General features: G+C 42.8%; 1 protein-coding gene across 2 annotated transcripts in view; it reads right to left on the bottom strand.

The window, feature by feature from the left end:
- The window catches only part of cnot6b (CCR4-NOT transcription complex, subunit 6b), a 69,051-nt gene that overhangs the window by 40,458 nt on the left and 13,493 nt on the right, over nucleotides 1–15,100 (bottom strand). For both annotated transcript variants that reach the window (XM_060927279.1, XM_060927280.1), the window contains exons 4-6: nucleotides 14,286–14,472; nucleotides 5,686–5,771; nucleotides 5,485–5,589 (exon numbers count right to left, since the gene is read on the bottom strand). In XM_060927279.1, the coding sequence (XP_060783262.1) occupies nucleotides 5,485–5,589; nucleotides 5,686–5,771; nucleotides 14,286–14,472 (378 nt within the window). The remainder of the gene's footprint in view (nucleotides 1–5,484; nucleotides 5,590–5,685; nucleotides 5,772–14,285; nucleotides 14,473–15,100) is intronic.

Here is a 15,100-nt window from a genome sequence, read left to right as displayed (position 1 = left end):
CAAGTTTCAAGATATTATTTGTCACATTTTTCAAGTTCTGCTGCAGGAAACCAACCCTACCTCTACACTAGGGCCGCGTACCTAAACGCAACATCAGGTACAGGTACCGGTACAGAGGTTTAGGTACAGGTCCGGACCTGTACCTGTACCTGAACAATTTGACAAATTCTTCTGAACTTCTTCAATAATGACAGAAACATTAATAAACTGTTGACAACTTGTCAGTATCTTTATTCAAAGAAAACCGAACATAACTAGGTTTCCTACCTCACTTCTCAGTCTCACCCTATAGTTAACTTGGGACAAAAAGTCATAAATTGTCTCACAGCGAGAAGTGACTACACTAGAGTACTACAGACTACGCGCAGTCCGCGGCAAAATTACACAAAGCAACAAAGGCCGCCAATGCCAGCAAAGGAAAAATGGCTGACCTGCTTTTGAGTCTTTTTGACCAATCGGAACGCTGGATCAGCCAAGCTCTCGCAATGTCTCGTGAGACTGTGGCGAGAGGATCGCAAATCAAAGATGGCTCCGATTTCAAGTTTCAGCGCGGCATTTTACGTCTTTTCCAGTGCTAAATTTTCGTCTTTGTGGTAGGATTTACGCATCTTCAGTCACAAAATAAGCAGATACTTGGTGTAAATTTATATCGGTACAGTACCGGTACTTCATGATCCGGTATTTTGGACCTGTACCGAATCGATTTTCACGGTACAGTACCGGTACGCAGCCCTACTCTACACTAACCTCAGCAGCCCATGGCATAAACCCACCGGACCTTTAGTCCAGCTGAGCTAAAAATTAAAATCTCTCACATTTCTTCATATCAAAAGGCACAGATACATTACTTAATCAACACATATACCAATTTTCAACACCATACCACTCATAGTTTTCAAGTTCTGCTCCGGAAACAAAACCTAGCCCTGAGAGACCAAGTCTGAAATTGTTTCCATTGAAACGTGAAAAATTTAAATTTTTCAAATTTCTCAGTATGAAAAGGCACATCTGCATCACCTTGTTAACATGTACACCAAGTTTCAAATCCGTATCATGAATAGTTTTGGATATATGCTCCGGAAACCAACATTGCTCTAAGAAACTAAGTCAAAATCTATTTTTATGTAAAAATTTGAAAAATACTTTTTTTTTCAACAATCCAAAATAGCAAAAGGCAGCAGTTCACGTGTTGTTTGATATGTACACAAAGTTTCATGAAGATATCTTCAGGAGTTTTAAAAGATATGGCCCGGAAACGAAAATGTGACCAGGACGACAGACAGATGGAACCCGTTTCTATATCCCACGCCAAACAGTTCATTCAACTTTTAATAAATTAATGAAACATTTCATTATTTATTTAAAGGTTTATTTAAATAATTATCCGTGTCACAATTCATCCTCCATACATTTGGGTGGAGGATTTTAATTAATTAATTATTTTTTAAAAAAGCCAAAAATATTTTAAGAGCACAAACCTTTCTTAGCTGTAATTTAGTTTTACATTTTTTTTTAAATAAACATATTCCAACAATCAATAATTAATAAAATCCAATAACGTTAATAATTTAAAAACTTATTTATTCATGTTTTTGTCACTGTGAATCTACGAAAGCTGTTTTTTTTTGTTTGATTTTTAAGGCCAGTACATTATTGTGATTGATGTTAATGTCATTTGTGTTACTAATTAAACCCAGCAGCCTTCATTAGGTTTTCTTTTTTAATCTGAAAAGTGGTCTCTTATGTAATATGCTGCTCAGATACAAACTTTTTTTTTTCCTGCATTTAATTTTGTGCTGAAAAAAAAAAAAAGTTTGGAAGTCTAAAATCTTTTTGCACTGACTCAATGTAGAAGTCAGAAAACAGAAATCTATAACAGCTTGTAGGAAAAAAAAAAATATATATATATATATATATACACAGGGTGTCTAAGACTTTTGCACAGTACTATAACTTGCATTAACGGAGAACTGAAGTCATTGTTAAACTTGCTTTATTTCTTAATTAACGTGTTATTCAGTTATGTTTTCGGTTTTAGTAACCTTATATCGTGACTCGTATTGGCAACTAATTGTAATTAAATATTATACTTATCGGCCTATCCGGTTTTTAGCCGTGTTGAATTTAGTTCGTTTGGTCCACGGCAGGCGTCGCTTATCCGCGCGATCTTTACGAGACTTGTGCGAGACTTCGAAACATCAAGTGTCAGCGCCGCCATTTTGAAAACTGTTTTCCAAACGAAGTATTGCACAAAAACAAGTTTAAATGACGATTACTGCCTACTTTTTTCAAACTTTCCTGATTTCTATCAAAACAAACAAAACTTCCGGCTTGATTACGTCAGCATTCGAAAGAGGGCGCGCGCGTCTTTTGACAACGTTGGCAGGTGTTGGTCACTATCCCTGTGTTCAAAATCACTCCCTACTCACGATATAGGGCACTATATAGTGAGGACGCCATTTTGTAGTGCTGTCCGAAACCTTAGTGAGGATTATTTACACCCTATACAGTGCACTCAAAGTATCCCGCAATGCATCACGAAAAGTAGTGTACAATGATGGTCACGAACATAGGTCGCGTTAACTGACAATTGTCCGTCATTGACGGATTTTTTTTTTAGCTATGACGGAAAAATCTGAAGGCCGTCGGTCATTTTGACGGATGTTTACCGTTACCATTACCAATAACAATAATAGCCTAATAATAAAACATAATGAAACACACAATTGAAATGATTGGCAAGTTGTGGCAGAGTTTTCTTACATACAGTATACATAGTCTTCACTGCCGTCACTTTCAATCTGAGCCGACGTTGCGGCAGTCTTGATGTTCGGTGCATAGGCTGCTCATGTATACGCTGCAGCCACTGTGCAAGGCTGTTCCGCCCATCGCGCTCCTGACCGCGCTAGGACTTTTCTAACCACTAGCACAGTGAGATGGATTAATGTTTCCCTTCTCTGCAGAAGACACGTCATTTTTGCTATTAAAAAAAGAGATGCATTGGGTTGTTTGTGTCGTTTCCCTGCCTGTACAATAGCGCTCATTTAGGCTAGTTGTTTTCTTGTTTTTAAAATGAAACAAATGTCAATTTATTGTATTCTTCCCCAGCAAGCTTAGGAACATCACTGCTCGAATATCTGCTAAACTATCATTTTAATGAGAGCACGGGTAGACAAACTAACATTTAAACACAACTTCGTTTTATTTAAGACCTTCCGTGTCAGGTTCCAGGCTCCGCGGGGTGCAGCTGCACCACTGGTGCAGAAAGACGGCATGCTGCAGGATTTCCTCCCTATGAAGAGAGTACTAGCAGGGTCGGGAAATCCAACTTTCAGAGGCTCTTGCCGGCTTCTGATCACTTCCCTGGGAGAAATGTTTCCCGACTTCAGAACTTTGGCTGAAGTGGCGCTGGTTATTCCAGTCTCCAGTGTCGCAGCAGAGCACGGGTTCAGCCTTCAGAATAAAATTAAAACGTCAATGAGAAGTCGTCTGTCCGAGGCAAAGACGCAAAATTGAATGACGATTGCCTCGGCAGCAGTCTCCGTTGACGACTTTGATTATGCACAAGCGAGCTCCCAATTTAAATCCATGCGGGCCAGAAGGAAGGTTTGAGCTCACGCAAACAGGTCAGATTAGATTGTCACTTAAATCGTTGTAGTGGACTGTTCATATTTTAACTGCAATTGTCTCGCTACGTTGTAAAATAACATTGTTCATATGCCCGTTAAGGCACAACAGCCGCAATGTTTTTAGCGGAGGGAAAATGGGTTCACGAGTGACCGAACGTCAGAATCTCTGTTCATCTTTTTGCATCATAAATACATAAATAAATGATTAAATAATACAAGCTTGTTCTGTGAATTAATTTTTAAATGAAAACGAGTCCATGAAAACACAAGTTATTAAATATATAGCATTTATAGCCTATATACATTGTCATTTAAAAGCTAAAATAAAATGACAGATAATAATGGACAATGACGGAATTTTTACGACCCTGTCCGTCAAAATGACGGACAATGAAAAAGTCTAACGTAACCACTGGTCACTAACCAAAGCAATATATCCCATCGTCCATTGCGGTCGCGCTGAAAGAAATCAAATTAAAAGACTCAAATCTGATGTAATAAAAGGCAGCGGCAAAGAAGAAAGTATTCAGCCTTGATTTAAAAGAACTGAAAGATGCAGGGACTTTGTATTGATTAATGTAGGAAATACGCTCAGGATAATATGGATTTATCACAAAAGTAAATATATGTTATTTACCAGCTGGGAGGTCCGTATCGTGAAATACTGTGACCGAAGTCTTGAAAGTACTAAGCGAGGCCGTCTGGGCCGAGGTCACGGTATTTCACCATACGGCCCGACCTTAAGCTGGTAAATAATATATTTATTTTTTTCTTTACCAAATTCTAACAGAAAACGAGAGCGCCCGAAAGGGAAAACCGAGCCGAGACGCCATTTTGAATCCTCATTCACAGCTGTAATGCAAATTGCTTCCTCCTCGGTATACAAGTGCACTTCCATGGCAGGGAAAAAAACTACATTTTGCTGCCTACGTAGTCCCCTATTTATACAAAATTGAGTCATTCAGGATTCAGCCATGTTTTTGCTCGGCGTTAGCAACAGTTAGAGGTTTTTAGCTTTCTCCTGAAATGTTTTCTTTTATTTCTTCTTCCTCAGGATAGTAAAACTCGCTTTCGCTGTGAACACTGTCGTTATCGCTATCCATGATGTAAAATTAATGCTGTTCTCCTGAGAAATGCTGGCAAAAATTTATAAGATTTTTGATAATCTTATAAATAAATCTTATTAAAAAAAAAAGATAAATGTTGACAAAAAATGCTTCTATGTTGTTTGTTGTCGTGAACGAGCGAGTCGCCAGAGGTCCGTAACTGGGGTCCGTACCGTAGGATACGGACCTGCTCGCCAGCCAATCGGAGCGCAGGATTTGGACCACGAAAAAAATAAACGCATGTATTTATTATTTTGAAAACCCACCAGCCGACCGATCTGGCACGTTTTAATTGTGCGACAGTAATGATGTAAATACCAGCGTGACGGACCAGTGTCCGAAAGCGTTTTTTTTTTGCATTTTACCAATGAGCTCGCTATATAGTCCTCTATACAGTAAATTCCCTATATAGGGAGTAGTGAACAAGTGAGAGATTTCGGTTTCCGCTGTACGTTTCACTTCCGTCCTACGTCGTCTCGCACAGGTCTCAACAAATCTCGTTTACGGCCATCGCTTTGACATATGGACTGATATATTACAGCATATTTCAAACTCTCAACTTGCTATAGCGGCGACAAAACAGCGATCAAAAATGCATTCTGATATTTAATAAAACGAGAAAGAGAATTTTGATAATTTAAAAAAAAAAAAAAAATTGCCTTCAGTTCCCCTTTAAACTGGGTCGTATATTTTCATCAAGACAAAGGCGAGATGAATATTGCAGCAACAGCCGTTCTGATCAAACCTACTGCGTTTAATAGCACCAGCAAGATTGTCCAAAAGGTAGCTCAGCAGTCGGCGGGTGCCATCTGGTTCCTGGTAGAGGCTCATGAGGTCCTGTGCAAGTGGATTTCCTGTGGAAAGGGGAACGGGAAGCAGAACCTGTTGCTCAACATCATCATCAGTATCATAGTGGAAGCTTCAGGATGGAGGAGAATAACCACACTCACCTTTTAACCCCAGTGTTTGTAACTGAAACAGTTTCCCCAATTCGAAAGGTAGAACCCGCAACTGGTTGTTATTTAAAAGCAGTTCCCTGCGGACAAAACGGACACTCTAAGACAAACGATCCACTTAAGAGAACTCGCAGCCTAACCGGATTTTTTTTGGGGGTGGTATTTATTTATGTCACAATACTAAATCTAACTTACAGCGCAGTACAGATGAATTCTCGATTCTGACTGGTCAGAAGGTGTTAATTAGTTTTCTATCACAGCAGCTCGGACAGTAGTTCCAGCTGCAAATCACAAGCCTATATTATTAACACAGTATACAACCCCGATTCCAAAAAAGTTGGGACAAAGTACAAATTGTAAATAAAAACAGAATGCAATGATGTGGAAGTTTCAAAATTCCATATTTTATTCAGAATAGAACATAGATGACATATCAAATGTTTAAACTGAGAAAATGTATCATTTAAAGAGAAAAATTAGGTGATTTTAAATTTCATGACAACAACACATCTCAAAAAAGTTGGGACAAGGCCATGTTTCCCACTGTGAGACATCCCCTTTTCTCTTTACAACAGTCTGTAAACGTCTGGGGACTGAGGAGACAAGTTGCTCAAGTTTAGGGATAGGAATGTTAACCCATTCTTGTCTAATGTAGGATTCTAGTTGCTCAACTGTCTCAGGTCTTTTTTGTCGTATCTTCCGTTTTATGATGCGCCAAATGTTTTCTATGGGTGAAAGATCTGGACTGCAGGCTGGCCAGTTCAGTACCCGGACCCTTCTTCTACGCAGCCATGATGCTGTAATTGATGCAGTATGTGGTTTGGCATTGTCATGTTGGAAAATGCAAGGTCTTCCCTGAAAGAGACGTCGTCTGGATGGGAGCATATGTTGCTCTAGAACCTGGATATACCTTTCAGCATTGATGGTGTCTTTCCAGATGTGTAAGCTGCCCATGCCACACGCACTAATGCAACCCCATACCATCAGAGATGCAGGCTTCTGAACTGAGCGCCGATAACAACTTGGGTCGTCCTTCTCCTCTTTAGTCCGAATGACACGGCGTCCCTGATTTCCATAAAGAACTTCAAATTTTGATTCGTCTGACCACAGAACAGTTTTCCACTTTGCCACAGTCCATTTTAAATGAGCCTTGGCCCAGAAAAGACGTCTGCGCTTCTGGATCATGTTTAGATACGGCTTCTTCTTTGAACTATAGAGTTTTAGCTGGCAACGGCGGATGGCACGGTGAATTGTGTTCACAGATAATGTTCTCTGGAAATATTCCTGAGCCCATTTTGTGATTTCCAATACAGAAGCATGCCTGTATGTGATGCAGTGCCGTCTAAGGGCCCGAAGATCACGGGCACCCAGTATGGTTTTCCGGCCTTGACCCTTACGCACAGAGATTCTTCCAGATTCTCTGAATCTTTTGATGATATTATGCACTGTAGATGATGATATGTTCAAACTCTTTGCAATTTTACACTGTCGAACTCCTTTCTGATATTGCTCCACTATTTGTCGGTGCAGAATTAGGGGGATTGGTGATCCTCTTCCCATCTTTACTTCTGAGAGCCGCTGCCACTCCAAGATGCTCTTTTTATACCCAGTCATGTTAATGACCTATTGCCAATTGACCTAATGAGTTGCAATTTGGTCCTCAGCTGTTCCTTTTTTGTACCTTTAACTTTTCCAGCCTCTTATTGCCCCTGTCCCAACTTTTTTGAGATGTGTTGCTGTCATGAAATTTCAAATGAGCCAATATTTGGCATGAAATTTCAAAATGTCTCACTTTCGACATTTGATATGTTGTCTATGTTCTATTGTGAATACAATATCAGTTTTTGAGATTTGTAAATTATTGCATTCCGTTTTTATTTACAATTTGTACTTTCCCAACTTTTTTGGAATCGGGGTTGTACTTTGTTCTAATTACATTGTCATTTCTATAGCAACAACTTGCACAGGGACTCGCATGGAGAACATTAGGAACCTTCAAAGGAGTTATTTAACTCATGGAAGGAGTCTCTGGTGGTGGAGCTTCTCAGCTGCTCATGACACCATTGTGCTTTTTTGATTTATTTCTAAAAACATACAGCATGGTATGTTGTGGTAAGAGAATGAAATATCCATCCAAACAGCTGTAGACATGGAGGTCTGCGCGAGAGAGAAGGGGAATGGAAGTCAGTAGGAGTGAGACGGGAGGACAGTGGAATGATACAGTACAGCTACAAGGAACAAAGGTGGTCAAAGCAGAGGAGTTCGAACATCTGGGGTCAACTGGACAAAGGTAATGGCGAGTGCAGAAGAGAAGTGAAGACGACGGTGCGAGCAGGTTGGAACGGATGGAGGAGAGAAAGATGTCAGGAGTGATTTGTGACAGAAGGTTGCCAGCAAGAGTGAAAGTGGACAGGACGGTAGTAAGAGCAGCGACGTCGTACGGTTTGGAGACAGACAGGAGGTGACATGAACTGGAGGTAGCGGAGTTTAAGACGCTGAGATTCTCATTGGGGGCGACAAAGCTGGACAGGATTAGAAACGAGAATATATTAGAGCGACAGGACATGGAGGACGGCTTGGCAGGGCTGTGAAAAAGCAAAATCCGAGGGGGGAAAAAGAAAGAAAGAAAAAAAAAACAAAACGCAGGGGGTCTGGGGGGGCAGAAACCACATGGCCCCAGAAACCAAGTAAATCTTGCATCAAATAATTTTTCGTACTTATAAACCATTAATTAAGAACAGCTGAACTACATGAATTAACTGAAGATTGAAAATACGGATATGGATAGTTTTCACATGAAGTCACAGAGTCGGGGATTCCCTGGTGGCGGCCATCTTGTAGGGCTAGCTTACCGTACGGGTCACTGAGCACACATTGTAACAAGCGAGTTACATTTATTTATATATTATTTACATTTATAGTTACATTATTACTATTTAAAGCTAGCAATGGTGCACACCTGTTGTATGGAATTCCCACTGTACGGGAGCACGAAGGCGAGCAAACAAAGAAACTCCGCATACAAAGGAGAAATCTATGGCTTGCGAGAATCAACCGCAAGGATTATCAGCCTTCCAAACACAGCAAAGTCTGCTCCGATCATTTTATAAGTGGTAAGTTGTTTAAATAAACAATCAATTGTGTAACAAGCCTACATACCAGTTAATTATATTACAAAGTTTATATTGACATGGTGCTGTAATACCACTAATGGATGTAAAATTTGTCTTAAATCAACTCGATATTATACACACATATTTATATGCAGTGTTGAGAGCTCTAAAACTCCAATGTGTACATACCTTGGCTGTAATTAGGACACGGCTCTCACTTGTTTTTGGTGGACTTCACGGACCCAGCCACAGAGAAAATAATTGTATGACTCCAGCGACTTGTATGCTTTGAGGTCAAGTGTGTAGGCGCTTTTACGCTACGTTCACACTGCAAGGCTTAATGCTCAATTCCGATTTTTTTGTGAGGTCGTTCACATTAACAAATATATGCGACTTGTATGTGATCCTCAGTATGAACGAAAAGCGACCTAAAAGTGTTCCGCATGCGCATTGCAGGATACGACGACGTCACACGCAGTGAGCATGGCCAGTGTTTACGGAAGTAAAACCGCCCGGTTGCGGTATGACCCATCCAATCTAGCTTGAATAGCTGCATCCCCCCAAATGGAAATCAGCTCCCTAACCTCTGCGTCCTTCCATTGAGAAGATTCAGAACCTTCACAGCCCGAAGCGTCCCTCGCATTGATGTCATTTATGTGCCATGCTGTTGTAACTTTTTCTGAGAGACCTGCCGCCTACTTCAGCGCAGAATAGTGACGTTTGTGGCTTGTTGATGACGTGTAAGTCGGATGAATGCGACCTGGCGGTTCAGACTGAAGTCGCATATGAAAAGAGCGGACAGGAATCGGAATTAGGACCACATATCCAAACGGCCTGGGTCGGATTTGAAAAAAATCGGATCTGTGTCGTTCATATTGTCAATAAAAGATCGGATACAGGTCACATATGGGCGAAAAGATCGGATTTGAGTCACTTCAGCCTGCAGTGTGAACGTAGCCTTAGTATTCACGAAACAGTTCACAATATCAGGGTACGATATGGATGGCAGCCCTGCATAGTCACTTGAAAATGCTTCTTTGTCCACTTCGTAGGCGTCAATTCCCCCAATCAAGGCCAGTTTGGCTGCATACCGTTGTCGTGAGATGTCGTCCAATGTATCCATATACTTCCGTTTGCTTGATTTTGCCGACATTGATCTTTATTTTAGAAAACCGACTATATAACTTCATAAATTCGTCCAAGATAACGTAGCCGGTAGCGGCGATGGTCCGTTTTGTTTGCCCTGCAAGATGGCGGCTGGGGGGCGTTCCCCGGAATGCCGTACCTTTGCTTTAAAAAGGTCACTTTAAAACTGGTTTTATTTCTTGCCATTTCAACAAACCACCACAATGTCTTTTTTTTTTCCCCCAGCACCAGACTGGTAATCTATAATTTCACCAGTTCTGCATGTTTCTTTCCCTGCACACGATCGACCGAGCACGTTCTTCCTCCCGATGGTATAACGTGCAGTCCGCCTTGCCTGGTTCCTTGATCTCTCGGACGTGTTCATAAAAAAGATATTCGTTTCCGACTTTAAATTCCAGCCAACGCCAATTCCACAGATTCTTGATACCAGTTTCCTTGTCTACGTTTTTCACATAGTCATTATCGCCGTCCTCCCTCTGTACAAGGTCTCTCAGACGTACCGAAAAAATCTTTTATCACCACCACTTCATCGCGAGCTACATTGTCAGCACGTGTTTGAAAAGAGTAACCCGAAAAGTACGAAAGAAATGGCGCCGTGTGGCAAAACGGTCGACGATGTCGTATATGTAACTTGTACGATGTTGTAAAATACAGAGACACCTGGCGTTAGATCCCCCCCCCCCCCCCCCCATCCAGTATTCGTCAGCAATTACGGTCCCCGACCATTAGCACAGTACCCCTACCCCCAACACTTTTTATGCAAAAATACACGATTTACAAAAATAGTATTTTTGCGATCAAATCCGCAGAATTCCGCAAATCTGCGGATTTTTCACAGCCCTGCTGAGTTGCTGGGTAGAAGGAAAAGAGGAAGAGCAAAGATGAGATTTATGGATGTAGTGAAGGAGGACATGAGGACAGGAAGAGATGGAGGGACATTATCCGCTGTGGCGACCTCGAACAGGAACAGCCGAAAGAAGAATAAGATGGGTTTTTAAAAAAAAAAAAAACTTCAGGATTCAGGACGTGCATGCTGTTATAAGAAAACAATCAACATCGGGGTAGTGAGAGTAACTCTGCTTCACGTCAGGCCACATTATTATTATTTTCCTATAATAATGCTCTGCAAGAGTTTCGCTCTTTAAAACACAATGTGTTTAATGATGACAAAAATCCTTCAAAAAAATTTTTAAAAGCATTTTTGCTGCCTTACCGTACATAATACACATAACATGTACATCAGATTAAAGCTCATAAGCAACGGTTTTAATTTTATGCACATTTGAAACTTTATATGTTAAAAAACCCTCTGTAATTTTCTTCTGGTCCCAAGAAGTATTGCTAATAAGTAATAATTAAAATAAGTTAGGGCGGATTGCGGCGAATTTCTGTTCGGCGATTTTCGTGACCACTCGGAGCGTGACGTCATTTAAGCCAAACAAACCGCTCGAGTTGAGTCCACGTCCGTTTACTTACGTTGCCGTTCGGCTTGAGTGCAGACGTGCGTTCAGGAATTTCCAAAGAAAAATCCCCCATGCCTTATTGTTGTGTAGTGAACTGTAACGACGGGACCGGTTCAGGAAGAAGTTTTTACCTTTTTCCGAGAGAGGAGACGAGGCGGAGAGAATGGAGTGGCTTTTTCCGGAAGAGGAGAAGAGAGGCGGAGCGAGATGGTTGGCTTTTTCCGAAAAAGGAGAAGAGGCGGAGCGAAAGGGTTGGCTTTTTCTGAAAGAGGAAAAGAGGCGGAGCGAGAGGGTTGGCTTTTTCCAAAAAAGGAGGAGAGGCAGAGCGAGAGGATTGGCTTTTTCCGAAAAAGGAGGAGTGGAGCAAGTGGGTTGGCTTTTTCCGAAAAGGAGGAGGGGCTGAGCGAGTGGGTTAGCTTTTTCCCAAAAAAGGAGAAGAGGCAGAGCGGGTGGGTTGGCTTTTTCCGAAAAAGGAGGAGAGGCGGAGCGAGAGGGTTGGCTTTTTCCGAAAAAGGAGAAGAGGCGGAGCGAGTGGGTTGGCTTTTTCTGAAAAAGGAGAAGAGGTGGAGCGAGTGGGTTGGCTTTTTCCGAAAAGGAGGAGGGGCTGAGCGAGTGGGTTAGCTTTTTCCAAAAAAAGGAGAAGAGGCAGGGCGAGTGGGTTGGCTTTTTCCGAAAAAGGAGGAGAGGCGGAGCGAGAGGGTTGGCTTTTTCCGAAAAAGGAGAAGAGGCGGAGCGAGTGGGTTGGCTTTTTCCGAAAAGGAGGAGGGGCTGAGCGAGTGGGTTAGCTTTTTCCAAAAAAAGGAGAAGAGGCAGAGCGAGTAGGTTGGCTTTTTCTGAAAAAGGAGGAGAGGCGGAGCGAGTGGGTTGGCTTTTTCCGAAAAAGGAGAAGAGGCGGAGCGAGTGGGTTGGCTTTTTCCAAAAAAAGGAGGAGAGGCAGAGCGAGTGGGTTGGCTTTTTCCGAAAAAGGAGGAGAGGCGGAGCGAGTGGGTTGGCTTTTTCCGAAAAAGGAGGAGAGGCGGAGCGAGTGGGTTGGCTTTTTCTGAAAAAGGAGAAGAGGCGGAGCGAGCGGGTTGGCTTTTTCTGAAAAAGGAGAAGAGGTGGAGCGAGTGGGTTGGCTTTTTCCGAAAAGGAGGAGGGGCTGAGCGAGTGGGTTAGCTTTTTCCAAAAAAAGGAGAAGAGGCAGAGCGAGTGGGCTGGCTTTTTCCGAAAAAGGAGGAGAGGCGGAGAGAGAGGGTTGGCTTTTTCCGAAAAAGGAGAAGAGGCGGAGTGAGTGGGTTGGCTTTTTCTGAAAAAGGAGGACAGGCAGAACGAGAGGGTTGGCTTTTTCCGAAATAGGAGGAGGGGCGGAGCGAGTGGAGGAACAAGTGGGTTGGCTTTTTCTGAAAAAGGAGAAGAGGCGGAGCAAGAGGGTTGGCTTTTTCCGAAAAAGGAGGAGAAGCGGAGCAAGTGGGTTGGCTTTTTCTGAAAAAGGAGAAGAGGTGGAGCGAGTGGGTTGGCTTTTTCCGAAAAGGAGGAGGGGCTGAGCGAGTGGGTTAGCTTTTTCCAAAAAAAGGAGAAGAGGCAGAGCGAGTGGGCTGGCTTTTTCCGAAAAAGGAGGAGAGGCGGAGAGAGAGGGTTGGCTTTTTCCGAAAAAGGAGAAGAGGCGGAGTGAGTGGGTTGGCTTTTTCTGAAAAAGGAGGACAGGCAGAACGAGAGGGTTGGCTTTTTCCGAAATAGGAGGAGGGGCGGAGCGAGTGGAGGAACAAGTGGGTTGGCTTTTTCTGAAAAAGGAGAAGAGGCGGAGCAAGAGGGTTGGCTTTTTCCGAAAAAGGAGGAGAAGCGGAGCAAGTGGGTTGGCTTTTTCCGAATAAGGAGGAGAGGCAGAGAGAGTGGATTGTGCACGTGAAGCCAGAGGGTTGTTTTTTTCCGGAAGAGGAGACGAGGCGGAGAGAGTGGATTGTGCGTGTGAAGCAAAATCAAGCAGTCAAAGAAGAAACGGAGCAGCAACGCTCAAGCAAAAAGGAGAAGATTGGAGGTAAACATTTTTACTTTTGCTTGCAATTGACAAGTCAAGAATCCTGAGGGATCCTGTACAATCATTGTGGAAATGAGACAAAGGGATATTTCCTCGCTTAGAGTCGGCTATAAATAGTATAATGCCGCGGATGGCAGGCTAACGTGGCCCACCGGCGCGCTGTCCAGTAATCGTTCCCTAGATCCACTACGGAGGGCGGTTTAATTATTCTTCAAAAGGGCTCTTATTTAGTATTACGACGAAAGTAGGAATTTATCGTAACTACCAGGATAAATCGTTTGGGCGCGAGTCTTGTTGAGGTCCGGGGTTGCCGCGATCAGAGTCGGCCGAGTCGCTGTCCGATTCCGAGGCCGCACGGTCAAACCAGTGAGCCACATTCAGCGATTGCTTCATAACGGCCATAGGTTCATACATATACGGTTTCACCTCTCGATATTCAATTTGGAGAGTTCCGACTTCAAAATCGCTATCAGACATTTTACACAACCTCTCACGACCAAAGTCCGTACACGTGTGCTCAGTTCGCAGGTAAACACAGAGCTGCTCCCGGTCTTTTTGGCTTAAATGACGTCACGACGACAGGCCCCTGGCAGTGAAAGTGCACATAAGTGAGATGTAAACAAACCTTCGGAAATTGGGCAAAACAGTATATTTTAACGGTTTTATTCAATTTTAGGGTGCAAATTAGACACCAGGAAGATTGAATTCGCTTTTTGGGTCGTTCTTCTAGACAATAAAATTGATATTCTATGTTTCACCTCTGACCCTTGCCTATGACCTTTAATAACATCAGCACTCAGTCAGTCAGGTAAGTTCTGTAAACTTGAATAAGAAGACCGTCCAGACCGTCTCACTCACCTGAGAGACACCATGTTGCCGAGCTCAGCTGGCAGGCTCCTGATCTTATTGGACGACAGGTCCAGGTACACGAGGTTGTGTAGCTTGGCAATGTCGGGGGGGATACGTGACAGCGAGTTGTCACTGAGGTGCAAAGCGGTGAGGTGAGTGAGCGACCACAGGGCTGTGCTTAAGCTCCGCACTTTACCTGAGACACCAAAGCGCAAAATTATCAATTAAACATGTTAAGACTGCGGTCTTCATGCAGCCTGTCCTCATTTAACACAGACCCAAGTTACTTCCTATACAGGTAGATTCCAGGTCATCATGGCGAGAGGTTACATCAGAGACTGCCAGTTTTACCGTAAGGACCAGTATGTAGTGTATAGGGCTGTAACGATATGCATATCGAAATCGCGATACGCAGAGCCACGATCCGTATCGCGATACAAGAAGGCAGAATCGCGGTACACCCTTTCAAACTTCTCCTCAGCCCAAAAACAGAGGCGCTTCCAAACTTCAATTTATGAATACTTTACTTTTTATTTAAATTACATTTTAAACTTACTTAAATTACTTTTATTTTTTTATATCTGTTAGTGAGTCGTTTTTTCGCCGACCTGCGACAATCTTCTGCGAGTCACGCAACGTCCACACTCGCCACTGGCAGGGCATTCATTTCTTTTAAGCGGTCGCCATTCTGGTTGCGACACGGGGAGCGAATCTGTAAACAAGCAGCTCATTGGCTGGCTAGGTGTGCCACAAGCCAATCACAATCACTTGACCGGAAAGGCATGCAGTGTTGCCAGATTGGGCAGGTTTAGGTGTTATTTGGC

Source organism: Neoarius graeffei, chromosome 8, assembly GCF_027579695.1.
Source record: "Neoarius graeffei isolate fNeoGra1 chromosome 8, fNeoGra1.pri, whole genome shotgun sequence".
Lineage (NCBI taxonomy): Eukaryota > Metazoa > Chordata > Actinopteri > Siluriformes > Ariidae > Neoarius > Neoarius graeffei.
Note: the sequence above shows the minus strand (reverse complement) of the source record. Positions and strands in the feature narration are given on the sequence as shown.